Source organism: Falco biarmicus, chromosome 5 (genome assembly GCF_023638135.1).
Source record: "Falco biarmicus isolate bFalBia1 chromosome 5, bFalBia1.pri, whole genome shotgun sequence".
NCBI classification, from domain to species: domain Eukaryota; kingdom Metazoa; phylum Chordata; class Aves; order Falconiformes; family Falconidae; genus Falco; species Falco biarmicus.
Window position 1 is genome coordinate 80,259,548 of NC_079292.1, and position 14,281 is coordinate 80,273,828.

General features: G+C 46.1%; 1 protein-coding gene across 1 annotated transcript; it reads right to left on the reverse strand.

The window, feature by feature from the left end:
* Positions 1–1,174: 1,174 nt before the first annotated feature.
* On the reverse strand, positions 1,175–11,619 carry GPR19 (G protein-coupled receptor 19). Its single transcript, XM_056342078.1, has 2 exons — positions 11,199–11,619; positions 1,175–2,783 (listed from the first exon to the last, which is right to left on the reverse strand). Exon 2 carries the CDS (start codon positions 2,761–2,763, stop codon positions 1,513–1,515), a length of 1,251 nt encoding a protein of 416 aa, XP_056198053.1. The 5' UTR covers positions 2,764–2,783; positions 11,199–11,619; the 3' UTR covers positions 1,175–1,512.
* Positions 11,620–14,281: the final 2,662 nt, after the last annotated feature.

Consider the following 14,281-nt stretch of genomic DNA (forward strand, 5'->3'; position numbering starts at 1 on the left):
CCCAGATGTGCCACATTGGCCCTGAAAGCAGAAGAAAAAGATAATCCTTCTCTGAGGACGTTGTGGCTGAGGGTGTCTCTTTCAAACACACAACCAGGAGCTTGAGATTTTGAAATACGAGTTTGTGGAGGGGTAGCTGACACCTGTGTGTCTTCCACTGGTGAGCTTAACACCTGGGGTCCAAGTGTCCACAACACCTTGAGGATGACCTGAGTGTGAAATGCCTGCTGATAGTCTGGGTTTGAGGATGCTTGGCCAGGCCCTGGCTGCTACATTCAGGTGCTCCAAGCAGAGCCTGGTCTGGAGCTGATTCTGTGCAAGAAATGACTGAGTAGGGCGACACTCTTCACTATGGAAAAGAAGTAACTGAGAGAACGCATGGTAGAGGTTTACAAACCCAACACTGGCACAGAGAGTGGGTGGGGATCAACTACTCACCACCTACTGACTTTGTTAGAACTAGTTGAGAAGAAAATAGAAACTAGGAAGAAAGTGTTTGAGATCCTCTCAACGGAAAAGAGGTGAAATCCTTGATTCTCAGGCAAAACGCTCCTGAAATCTGCTTGGATGGGGCCTGAGCATGAAGGGTGGGGATGCTTGTCCCAGCTTTGGGCCTTTGTGACTAGGCCCATGCTGGACCTGCTCTGGATTTACAGAATGGCACCAGTTTTTGGCAGCTACCCTGGGAAGAGTCTTAATTCCTAGCAGTGACTGCCAGAGGCTGTAAGGAGGTGGTAGGAGACCTCTCTGTAGCTTTCCTGCTCCCTATGCTCTATCCTCAAGCACTCACTGATAGCTGCAGTCAACGATAGGATACTGGGATGGATGGACCACTGGTATGAGCCCTGTGGGACACTCCTGTCGACACTGTAAGACAAAAAAGAAACCTTGATAGGTGAGGGGTGCAGCAGCCTGGGCTGGAGCTTCCACAGCTCAGACCCATGGGAGCACACTGGTTCAGCAGAGTGAGAGGAGTTCACCAACTGGATGCTAGTGCTGACTTCATTTTGTGAATAAATAGTAATCTGTGTTTTGTGAGTGCATCCTACTGTACCTCTGGGCAATACTATGGGAATTAAAAAATAAATCAATTTTCCAGAAAAAATTTCCAGGAAAAAAAAAAGAAAGAAAAATAATATATATATACTGTCTGTTTCAATAAGTATGGATGGCTTTGGGTGGATTTGTGCATTGATACACCGTGGCAAATGGACAGGGATTAAAAAATGCAGTGCTTTTCCTTTCCCTTTTTTCCCTACATACAGAGAGTGTAAGAGCTTTTCTGTTTTATAAAAAAGTAATGCTTGTGATTCAGGGAGAGTAGCTCCAAAAAGCAGAACGATAACTGAAATGAACTAGACTGGACACATCAAAATCAATGCATTTAATAAAATAAAACATCTTTTTTTCTTCCCTAAAAGTTGTGTTAAAAAGGTTTAAATATACATGGGTTCAACCAGGAGAGAAAGCTCCTTGTTCTGGGGGTACCTAGTAAATATCCAAACTAGCCAACTAGACAAACGTATTTGGAGGATTGGACTGAATAGGCCAGGCAATCTTCTTTTCCTTTGCTTCTCTGTTGAAAGCCTCATAGATGGAGTCTTTGGTGACCGTTTTGGCAGGAGCTGAGATTTCTGCGATCCCAACGTGATTTTTTTTGGCTATCCTCGAACTGGTGGTGATGGTGTACGCGTTGCTTCTGTAGCATTTCATGGAAGACATGCAAAAAGTTTCTTTCATCCCTCGTCTGAAGTTTGCATTATAGATGGAGTAGAGGGTTGGCTTGGAAGCTGAAGAACTGAAAGAGACCCAGGTGATGGCCAGGAAAACTAAGGAGCTCTTTCTGTAGTCTGTTTCTTGCGGATGCCACAGCTGTACCACGTAAAAAGGAAGCCAGGACAGGAGAAACATGGAGTTTAACATCAAGAACATTTTGATGGTTTTCACTTTTGTTCTTGGGACGATATTCATTGTCCTCCTGACGGTCCTGCCATCGGTGCCTATTCTCCAAATGTACTTGATGATCTTCAGGTAGAAGAAGATAATGAGGATAGATGGGATCAAAAACACCACCAAGAGGTGGACAATACCGTAGATGGCTCCGTCCCAAGAACTGGGGAGAAAAAAGTTGCAGTGGTTGTCGCTGTTGTTGGAGTCATAGAAGAAGAAAGCCGGTGATGCAAATGCAGCATCGAGCAGCCAGGAGGCCAGGATCATCTTCTTGGCTTTCTCCCTGGACACTTTGAAGCTCAGGGGGTAGACAATAGTGTAGAATCGATCCACGCATATGGAGAGCAGCACATATATCTGGACTCCAGGGGTGAGGTACTGTATGTACCTTACCAGCTTGCACATCACGTTCCCCAGCGTCCACCTGCCGTAGGTAAACTGAAGCAGCATGAGGGGCACGCTGGCGACACTGAGGAGGAGGTCTGCACAAGCCATGGAGACAACAAAATAGTTGGTGGTGGATTGTGTTCTCCTGCTCCTGTGGATCACTAAGCAAACGAGGGAGTTTCCAAAGATGGAAACCAGCCACAACGCTGCAAAAAGCATGCTGGCGGCTGCAATTTCCCCCAGCCTCAGCTGATAGGGCAAGGCAGTGTGGTTCCTGCCTGAGCTGGATCCTGTGGGTGACTCCATCATCTCGTAGCCAGCAGGAGGGATGGAGGCTTCTTCAGGGTAGCTCTTGTCCTGCGGCAGGAGCAGCAAGGTAGGGAGAACAAAAAGACCGCTGTTGTTATCCATGCTGTGGGCAAGCATGGCCACGTCTTTTGCTCAGGCTGTAGAAAGAGAGAAGAGAAAAGGTTCCCTTTAACAAGTGTGTGTAAAAAACCTACCTGAACCGATGAAAGATAATATGAAGTAGTAGCTGTCCTGCTGAAAATAGCAAATTTCAGAGGAACGGTCAGAAACAGATGGTGAGACTGCAGCAGAGGCCATTAAGTCTCATGCAGGTTTCTATTAGTGGCCTAAGTATTTTAGGACAGGCATTTCTGTCCTCTGGAAGACCGATGTCCCTTTCAACGATCGAGACTGGTGTGCAGTTTCACCAGTGCTGGTGACCTGCAAACTGAGCAAGTGGAATATGCCCCATTGATCCCAGAAATGAGCTGCACTTCCCAGTGTCCATGAAAGTAGCAAACCCCTCACACCAACAGTGTCCCTGCCTCTTTGACTAGATGGAAATCGGTGAAGTATATAGACACAGGAGGTGTTTCTTTTAGGGCTCTGTTAGCTGCCAAAGAGCTCACTACTACGGACGGATAGTAGTTGAGCTTGGGGAGGCTCAGCATTCACTCCTCTAAGCAGCACAGAGCAGCCATCCAACGAGGACTCTCATTGCTGACTGTAACACCACCCCTCCTGCTAACACAATAATCCGTCTCATTTTTAGATGGTGTTTCTCACCTCCATGGATGCCAGTGTGACCTCTGCATTTCTGAGCGAGTACTGAAATACGCTTCTGGGATCAAACTGTTATTGATCTGTTGTGTAGATGTATTACACACACCATGGTACATTATAGCTATGGCCTTCTGTTTTAAGGAGGAGTGAGACAAATATGGATATGTTGCTAGACAGAGTTTCCAATCTTGGATTTAGCCAGATGGTTGGGTTGCTCTTAGCCTGTTACAGGGATAAAATGAAAAAATAATTTAGTAGCTATGCATATACAAACACTTTGCTGGGGCCTGATGTTCAGAAATATGTCCTTTCAAGCATGGTGACGACATGCAAAGCCTCTTATTAGAAACAGAAAGTCTGTTTCTGCGGGTATGTTGTGTGAATGCTTAATTCACACAGTCTTGGTAATGTGCAAGTTAGATCAGGATTCAATTAATGACCAGAAAATTAAAAAAGTTAATTCCAGAAGCCAAATGGACAAGTTCAAAATGCCACTACCATCCTCCTCAGCTTTCCAAGTGATACAAATTCCCAGCTTTGCTTTCTGAGGTTTTTGTCACTGTTTTGCTGATGGTTTTTGCACTGCCTACTCTAGCTCTGCATCTATCACCACTTACTTTCTCCTCGCTTGCCTACTCACAGTGGAGCCTGAAAGAGCAAAGCCACTCGATGAATTTGGGGTCTTGGCCCTTCTACTGTTTTGCATGTCATCTTCAATAACAGAAAGCAAAAAAGTAGTGGGACGTGGAAGAGGAAAAGAGGTATTAATTGCTTGATGTGGTTAGAGAAGATTTTTTTTACTTTACCTTTTTACACCCTGTATTCATTAGCTGCACTTCATATAACATTGTGTGTCTCACGTGAAGAGCCTTGATGTACAATCAGCTGTACAGCACTGCCATAAATTTAGTGTACTTGAAAATGCAGTGTGTTTGGGAGCAGCATGGCACAGCCGCACGGACACGGCTCGCCTGCGTGGCTGCAGCCGGGCTGCCGCAGGACCCTGCGGTGCCTCTTCCACGCCTCACGCCGAGCCCAGCCACTGACTCTGCATCACCAGAAAGTGGGTTGATGCGTGAGTCACCAGCACTGCTCCCAAAGCAGCTGGCCTTATTTAGCAGCTTTCACAGGCAGGTAGAGTCTGGGAAGCTCAAAACATGACTCAGGTTAAGTTGGACTCATAGCTGAAGCAGTTTGAGGCTAGTAAAAACTGGATTTGTTCCAGGGGGGCATATTATTTTGCATGGCACCCTCTGGTGAAAATAACACTCTGGGATATCAACAGTGAGACCCAGAAGTGGTTGTCGTGGTGGCCGAGTTGCCAGCCGCCTGCAAGGCACACTGCCTGCAGATGATACGTTGCCCCTTGTCCCGTCTCCTGCCGGAGGGCTGTGGGTGCTGCCCAGCCTGGCCTTTGCTTTCCCTTCATCCTTAGTTGCTTTCCCTCATAATTTTCTTAATAGCTTTGCCTGGCAGATTATTCCTGGTTTCTCAGATAGCTCCTGCTTGCCTTTCCCCACCCTCCCCTGGGTGCATCTGCTCCCCTGGAGATACCCTGCTGTCATCAGCTGTCTGCAGGGTATTTGGGCTGCTGTCTCTGGCAGAGTGGCAGGACGTATTAACAGTACAGCCCCCTAAATTACATGTTAGAATTATCTGTAATAGAATAATACATGCAGAGCCTATTAACCAGATAGAAAAGAACAGTATGGGCCAATTTTCTTCCTTAATTTCCCTTCTTGCCATGCAAAAGTATGTGCCATTTAAAAATAGCCTGCTGCACAAATTAAGAACAGTAAGCAGATGAAATTTCTTGACCAATCCTGAGAAGTAGTGGAAGTCAGGTACAAGAGTGAAATGACCTTCTTAAGCTGTTAAAATGTGCAAGCTTGGTAATACTGTTCTCATGATATTTCTTCTGGTGAGCCAAATCTGCTGTCCGTGCCTGTTCAGACCCGAGACATTATTTATGCAGGTGGATAAACCCAAAAATAGTTACAGGGCTGTAGCACTCATAGTACTTTTTTACTGTTGCATTTTTGCCTAAAAGTCAGCCCAACCAGCGTTTACCAGAGAACTCAGGTTATCTGCAAACATGCCTTTGAGAAGACAGGGATTCAGCAGTCCCAGCAGAGAACAGTGTGTGACACCCTCAGAGCCATGCATGGGAAGCTGACTGGTGGGTGCCTACCAAGGAAGAAGAATGGCAAAAGACATATACAGCTGTCTTGTGTTGGAACTTTGCTAACAGAGAAGGCAGCACCTGAATGGAAGAAGCATTCCTGTGTGCCACCCTTTTCCAGAGAACATATGCTTCTGTTCAGAGCTAGAGTATCTGGTTACGTGTCTCTGGTGGTGGTGGTTTCCTCACTGTGAGTAAAACACAAGAGGCATCAAACGCAGGTGCGAGTAATACTATATTTTGTGATTCTTTCTTCCCTGGAAAAATCCAAAGTCATGCAGCACACTGCCCGCGAGGTCCAGGTGAAAATAATAAAAGTGCAATAATAGGGACTTTAACTACCCAGAGCATAGAATTGCTCTGGTTGAACAGCAATTACTTGGTTTATTTTTTTTAAAAAACCTAAATGCTGATTAACTAATTCCTGCATTCCTTATCATAGAAAATTTTCCCTTCTAATGGACCAGAAGCTGATTTTCTTTTCTATTAAAGGGCCTCTGTTCAATTCTGTTTTTCCTAAGTGGCACTGAGATCAGGATCATACCTTGATTTATGTGGTGGTGCGCTTCTCCCCCTTCTCCGGGCTGTTCTATTACCTGGGAGCTGCTGACTGGGGCTTGGCACCTTGAGGAATGAGTTGGCTGGTTAAGCACCCCTTGACCCTACCAGTAGCTTACTTGGCTAAGGCAGAGAGTGGCACTGTCCATACTTGAACTCCCATCAACTGGTTGAAGCTTGGAATGAGAATGGAGATGGTCAGACAGGTGACAGAATAGCTGTCAGACTGGAAGAGGAATGCTTCATCAATCTGAGTTTAATCAACATTAGAAGTGGGAGTAAATTGAATCAAAATGGGGGCACTTTTGTCTGAATGTACAATGCTAGCCTAAATTCAAATTAACTACCTTGTGTGTGTATTGTCTCAATGTAATAATCCTTTTATAGAAGAGCAGTCTTTTAACTGCTGTTTCTTGCTATGCAGAGATGACTCTGTGCATATTGAGGCCATTTATTACTTCTGCTTCCAGCAGAAGAATGCGGATGCACATGCTTTTGTAAGCCCCCAGCTTCGCTGCCAGTTCTTTTCTCTGGTCTAGTGCTCATAAAAATGCTCAGCTACCTGCCCTAGTCCTCTTACGAAGGCTTTTCTATTCTCTGGGCAGCTCTTCTGAGCCAAGCCTGAAAATCTCTTGAGGTAAAGTATGTTCTTCCTCACTCTCTGCATTCCAGTGCACGGGGTTAGAAAACATCTGCCCGGTTTTATCAGGAGAGTAACATGTTTTGAATGCAATAAAGCTTTTGAGATCCATATCTCATATGCTGCTGCCTGCTCCCCTGGCTCTGCCCAGCTGGTGGAGATTCCTGTTCTGCAGCACGGTGGGTGAGTAGCTAAAGATGCCATCACTAGAAGTGTGGATAGGCTGTTTCATGGATGACACTTTCAGTGCTGGTACAATCACAGCTCAACTTATGGTAAAAGCTTCTGAACTGAACTGATGATGTAAGCTGATATACATTACTGCATCTTGTATCAGCATCTGAGAGCCTAGCCTGTACTGCAGCATGAGGTCATGGGAGCTCATGATGGGAAATATGGGTGGAATCAAATACAGGAAGGAAATGTTCTTCGTTTCCAGCACATCTGAAGAATAGATGTTATACTCGGGTACTGTGTGAGCATGAATCTAAAGATTTTTCTGCTGTATGCTTGAGGAAAGTAAGGGCAAATAGACAGTCTCTTTGCCATCAACCTTCGTTGACTCTTCATGTTCTTTCCTGAATATTTCAACAAGGTATTAAAGCTAAGAACAAGGATATAATGCTGCCACACCTGCTGGGAGTGGGGTCAATCTATATATCTTGTACTGGGTGCCTGGGGACAAATCCTTTTTCAGCTTTATTCTTTTAACTTAGCTTAGTAAGTAGTAAACCATGCAGCAAGTAACTAGACCAAGAACAGGGTGAATATATTCCTTCTGGGTCTAGGAGCTCACATCTGGAGTAGCTACTCTGCCTGCAGACCCGTAGCACTGGGTTTGAGGTGTGGCCTGGAGCCCATCCATGGGCCATGATTTTGATGAACATTCAGGGTTCAAAACCATGCATAAGTCACAAGTTACTGCCTACTGGCTGAGTCTCCTCAAGAGACAGTGCCATCTTTTGAAGCTTATTGTGGTGTGAAATGTTCTGGGAGCAATGGCTTTTCCCTGCATCTGAAGTCAATGGATTTTTCTCCTGTATTTGCTGTGGGTTAAGGCTGACATGCAGGCGGTCATTGTAGGTCTATTAACCTGAGGTGAGTTGCTAAAACCCAGTAATTTATTCATGCACCTAAGCCCTAGGAGTGTGTTTATTCCCTGCTGGTGGTGGGAAGGAGCCGTTATAGTAACTGCAGATTCCATGTATACCCAACATCATGCTCTGGTTCAGGGACAGACAGTGGTAAAATGTGAGCCAGATTTGTGCTCAACGCTGCACAGGTAGACGCCCTTACCTCCTGAGCATCTGCAGGGTGAGGGGACAGGTGTAAGTCTTCAACCAGCTCTATGCTGAAACACATGTGGAGTTTGCAACCCTCAGATCTGTAGAAAGGATGATCTTTCTGGAGAGATAGGCAAGGTCACTTGCAGTGAGAAGTTAATCCTCCAGCAGCTGTAGGGTAGGGTCATTCGTAAGGCCCAGGGAGGACACAGCCCTCCTTGGCGACAGACCTGGGCTGTGCTGAATGAATTGTTGGGTTTGCCATGATCTTTGGACTATCTGTTTCCCCAATCTGCCCGCTCTTGCCCACAGCCCGGTCTGGCTAGTCATAGGAGACACACATGGCGTGGTGCTCTGGAAACTACCTTATCAGCATCATGTGTGCAACACAGTGTTTACAAACAGGGACACAGTGGTTATGAGTCTCCTGTTACAGGTGTAACTCTTCTTCTGCAAGGGAAAGACCCACAAGAGTTTTTAAGTGTCTCAGAGCTTTATTCTATCCTCCAGCTGCTGTGACTAGTAGGCAAAACTCTAGATCAGCACTGTTCTAAAAATGATGGCAGAACCATATCTGTGCCCTGTGGAGGCATGAAAAGTGGGAGCAAGGAGGAGAGGGACCAACCTAGTTTCCAACTCTGCTGTCAAAATAGGTTCCACCCATTGGAGTTGTCCAAGAATTGTGTGGAGAAGCTTGAAATATACCTTTGCAGGCTGCTCACCTTCTTTAACAGGGATGGAGTCTGTCCTTGGACATGGCTAGGCTGGACCCTTTCCTGATTCAGAGGTAAAAAAAAAATATGCTCTCTCCCACACACTTAAACTTATTTTGGGCAACAACAGGCCCTGCCCACAACACGGCACACTCTTCTGCTTGACGAGGGGAGCACAGTGCTTACCAGGGCTGGTTTGCCATGGTGGGTGTTGACAGATAAGCTGTGGTGAATCTCATACTTGGCTGATTTCTTTGCCCATCCCTTGGAAATTCTCACTCTCTCCCTGCCAAGTGTCCTCTCCCCTACAGGGAAAACATGCCATGTGTATAAAGGGAAAAAAGCAGCTTCAGTGAGGCCTCCAGCAGCTTAGCTCACCCTCTCACTAGCGGGGAGCACAAATTCTCCTCCTAGGAGAACCTTAGGGTGGGGGGTTTTTGTTGCTTCTATATGAAAAGGTCATGCAGAAATGAATTCTTGATAATAAATCTTGTGAAAGCTGCTTTCTCACCACATAAGGATTTAATATGGTAACAGAAATTTTACACTGGTACAAGCATTTGTGCTGGGATGTGAAAGTGCCTGTCATATGGCTCTTGACCCTTCTCAGTAATGTATATCTGGTGCTCACACGACACAGGTCACCTGTGCCAGAGAGATACAGTGACAGCAAGTGGAGTGGGATTATTAGCACTGGTGGCTAATAATCATGCCAGGGATAGAGTTGCTAGAGGTCTTAAGATGCTTCCTTCCAGGAGTACTTATCGGATAGGAATGAGAAGACCTGAATGAGCAGTAGGAGAATGTTTCCATGGGCCTCTGTCACAGGATGTGGCCATTAGTGAGACCATTTTATAGCCTTCCTATACTAACTTTTCTGGAGAGGCTGGGAGGGCTGAAGGCCATGCAAACCCCATAGTTAGGCTGGAAATGCCTGGTGCAGAGATAATTGATTGTTGGAAGCAATGTCCCAGCTGAGCTAGGCTCAGGGAGGACAAAAACAGGTTAGGAGAAGTCACTGAGTCAAGGCGCTTGCCTGCTGATAACCCCTGAGCTGGAGATGTCTTCCTGGGCAGAGGGGCAGTTGCAAGAACTGTGTTGGCTGCCTGTCAGATGGAAAGTCTAGGGAATGATGGAAGCTGCTGGAATGGAGAAATCCCAAACACACAAGCGCTGCATCATGTGTTGGTGTTGGGAGAACTGTGTGTGTGGTGGGGAGGGGGAGCAGGCTCTACCTGAGGATGTCAGTGGGTTATTTTGCATTGTCTGATTGAAATTGCTCTCTAAATTGTTAAACACCTGAGGGAGGATGCCTGGTGGAGCTGCAAAGGAAATGCAGATGGAGATCATATGGTGTGACCCAGATGAGGGAATTGCACTGCACAGCTTTGCAAACAGAGGCTTCACAGGAGAACTGCGGGGGAGTAAGAGTCTGCAAGCTCTTACTTTAAGCTAAGGAGCAGAGCTCCCCAAACGTGTCTAAGGTATAGAAATCCCTCCCCTTATTGACTCATCTGAGACCAGGATGTTTAAAATTAACTCATAAATCAAGCTTCCATATTTAGATGCCCAAATACAGATTGGCTTCTAAGGATGCTTCTAGGTTGGCATCCAATTTTTCTGCAAATGAAGCCGCTTGTTCAAATGATTAACAGTGGCTTTAACAACAAATCTTACAGAGCCACATTTGAAAATCTTTGCCAAAAAGAACTGGCTATGATTCCAGCCTCATACACACAAATGGCCTTTTGAAAGCAGAAGGCAGTTCTACTTCTCCCTTACTCTGTGGAGCCAACATATTGTTTGACATGCTGGAAGCCAGCTGGATAAATGCGAAATATTGCTATGCATTCTTAGAGAGTATGTGCCTGAATTAGCAAAAACAGAATTGCCTTCTTGCCTCTGTTGGCTACAGATAAGCAAAGATTACTATGCCTGTGGTGTTTCCCTAAGTAGCTCCCACACAGAAAAAAAAAAAAAGGAGACAACACTTTCAGGAAGGATGATTTCAAATTAATGACTGAAAAATACAAAAGCAGCTGTTTAGTGCAATAACACGAGGGTGGAAGAAGCTGTTTGAATGTACCTAGGGACAGAAAAAACCAGATGAGCAGATCAGTCTGCTCTGTCTCAGTAAAAGTCATTTTCTACTTTCATTGAACTGATCATGTCAGGGGATTGTTTTAAGACAAGTGATAAAATTTAAAAATAACGACTATAGATTCACAGAATGAATATTTGTGCAGAAAATATAGATAAGCTTTCCGCAGTAATTCTCCACACCTCTCTGCTTTCAGCAGAATCAGTTTAAAATTCAAGCCCCACAAGAGCATTTCCTCCTGAGGAATGAATCCTCCTTGCTAAAACCCAAGGAATTCAAACGCACAGAAGTAAATACAGATAAGAAAAATTACCGGAGAAGATCCTCCTGCTCGTCTCTGCAAAGCGAACTCTCCCTTTAGGCACAGCAGTGTTCGGCACAGCAGCTGTCCATCCACATATCTGCTCCAAAGGATAACCCCGGAGGCGCTGGTCTCGTCCTGTCTCAGTTACGCCAAGTGAAGGCACCTCTGGCAAGGTGCCAGCCGCGCTGGAAACACGGGAGGTGTCCGCGTCCTTAGCGACCTCTGCCCGGCTGCCTGTGGGCGGGGTTGCCAGGGGACGGTGGGCAGCGCTGCCCCGCTTCTGTGGCGGAGGGAAAAACGACGTTCCGCAGGGCTGGCCGCTGCCAACAGTTTCTCTCCGTGTCATGTGGGACGCGGATCACGTGGCTGTCCCTCCCCAGGACCCCGCCGCCCCCGGCCCTCCGCGCCCCCGCCCCCCTCCGCCCCCCGCCCCGCCGGGCCCGTCAGCACCACGGACAGCGGCGCGCGCCCGCGCCCGCAGCCCCGGGCACCGCCCCCCCCCCCGCCCGCCGCGGGCCCCGGGACAGGGGGCGGCCCCGGGGGCAGGGGGCAGCCCCGGGGGCAGGGGGCAGGCCCCGGGGGCAGGGGGCAGCCCCGGGGGCAGGGGGCAGGCCCCGGGGGCAGGGCCGCCCCATGGCCTGCGGCGGGGCTCGGCTGCCGGCGCTGACGTCCTGGTTGCCATGGCGAGGTGCGGCTGCTGAAGAGGATGCTTCTCTTCCACCATGGTCGCCATGGGACCCTGCCGATTGAAAGAAACGGAGCGAATGAATAAAGAGAGGAGGTGGAAAGAATATTTAATCAGCTTCCTCTGGGAATGTGTGTTCTTTTTTTTTTTTTTTAATTCCCATGCAGATACTGGAACTCTTTAAGGAAAAAGAGAAATCCGACTCTCTGGTCCCCCCATTTAGCACTGGGCACTTTTTTATCCCATGTGGAATGGCACTGACACCATTTCCTGACATTCTTTGCCACAGACACTTTTTCCAAGCCAGGCAGCAGAGTAACGACCCTCCCCAAGTCTCAACGAGCCGTCTCTCGCAAACACTTCTCCTACAGAGAGGCACCGGCTCCAGAAGTTGTATTACACTTTAAGTTTAAGGAAGGAATGTATCATCTGAGCCCTGACAAACTTTCTGCCTGTGAGCTAGTCCAGAAAATCGTTCCATGCATGGATTTCTGCTACTTCAGGATTTCTCATGAGGTGCATGGGTAAGCTGAACCAACAAGGCTGATCCCAAGGCTGGGTGTTTTCCCTGGTTTCCCTCATTTTTCAATGGAGAACCCCAAGTATATTTTTATAATTTTTTTACTAAAAAATTTACAAGGCAGTGAAGGAAAAGTACGGTTGCTTATTAAAAAACTACTTTCAAGTAAGAACATTGAAATAAATGGGGTTTTTTTTTACAAGTAATTACTGCAGTATAGTTTGATTTCCTATATTTTATATTTTTAAGCTACATTACATGCAATGGAGAAGGTATCCTGGGAATTAAGTCAGCAATATGGAATAGCTTCTATTCAAAGAATGGCTCGAATAGACTAGGACTGTTTTGCCCAGTTAGAAATGGGTAAGGTGTGGGCAGATTTGATAGAGTCAATGACACGAACAGTGTGAATAGGGACTATCTGTTCATCTTCCAATAGAAGAACTTGCAAGGGGGCATCAGATGAAAGAACCTGGTCCAGAACACGCAGGAAAGGGGGGTTCCTGGAAGTGTGGGTGTAAATCCGTGGGGCTTCTTGCCAAAGGATGTTGTGGATGCAAAATTTCATGTGAATTTGATGGGAGCTTGAATAAATGTTTGGAAAAATGCTAAATAGCTCTAGACTGTCCTAAACTAATAAACCACATCACTTTCCAAAAAATCATCTGAGCTCAGAATACTTGGAGATTGGGAGAATTCTTGAAGAAAGTATTGTTCTGAGGTTCAGTGAGAGGTACCTTTATAACCAAGCCAATAATTTTATAAAGTTTGGGGTGGGAGTGTGACTTTCCAAATATTTCTACAATATACCTTGCCCAGTTAAAGAATGGCAATGGTAATGCCAGCTTGACGTACACCAGCTTCATTTCCAGTTGTTTCACACCCTATAGTTGAAACTTTGCTGATTTTCCCCAGCAAGTTTCTGTTTACTGTTTTCTTCCCCGGTGTCAGAGAAAGATAATCTTATTTTTCACCTTCTTTCAAACTTGGTTTCCCTGGCAGTGAAGGACGGTGAAAGAAAGTTACCTGACACTTGTGTTGATGGAGTTTTTGCACAGGGACATGGAAACCACTGGACTGACTCACACAATCATTCCTCTTGTTTAGGGTTGCAAACTTTGACAGTGGTAAATGCATAATGTTTTGGAAGAAGGCATAAAAAACTGACAGCTGTTTTGGGGGTTCACTTTCTCTTTCTTGCCACATAGACATAAGGATCAAGGCTTGAAACATGTAGTGATACTAGTTTTTCATAAGCTTAGTTAGCATTATCTGCTGTAGTGGCTGCCTGAATTATTGGGCCTTTATAAAATCCAGGTGCGTCATTTTGGTATTGATAAACTGGAAGAGGCGTGAGGATGCACACCACATTCGGCATATCCAGAGAGCCTGAAACATTAGTTGTTCTTATTATTTGGAGACTTGCTTCTCTGACAAGACCTAAGTGATTCCTCAAGCTTGTGCTGAATGACCCAGTTTATCCCAAATCTGATGTCCGTTGTTGCCAGAGCCACAGTTGCTGTTGATTATTTTGAAACTGCTTTTGCAGGGCAAAAGTAATTTTTGCTCAGCGTTGATGTGTTTTGAATTGTGCACTTGTTTGACTGGAAGAAAATCTCAGATTCATTTTTTGACACCTGTCACATTCCTGGTGAATTAAAGAAGCTTTTATTCCTGCCAGTGAATCCAGCAACAAACCCGGACAGAGACGCCAGGTCCCCCAGCTGACACCTGATTGCAGAAAAAAGGGCATTCTGTGCACTCAATGCTAGAAAGTTTGCTGGGAGGGGGGCAGAAAAATAAATTATCCAAAGAGATATGAGGTAATAGGTGCAAATCAAAATACATGACACGTTGTGTCTTCTGTGTATTGGGACCGTTATGCCT

Excerpts from the sequence above, each read along its gene's own strand:
- GPR19 (XM_056342078.1), bottom strand. The coding sequence starts at position 2,763 with ATGCTTGCCCACAGCATGGATAACAACAGCGGTCTTTTTGTTCTCCCT.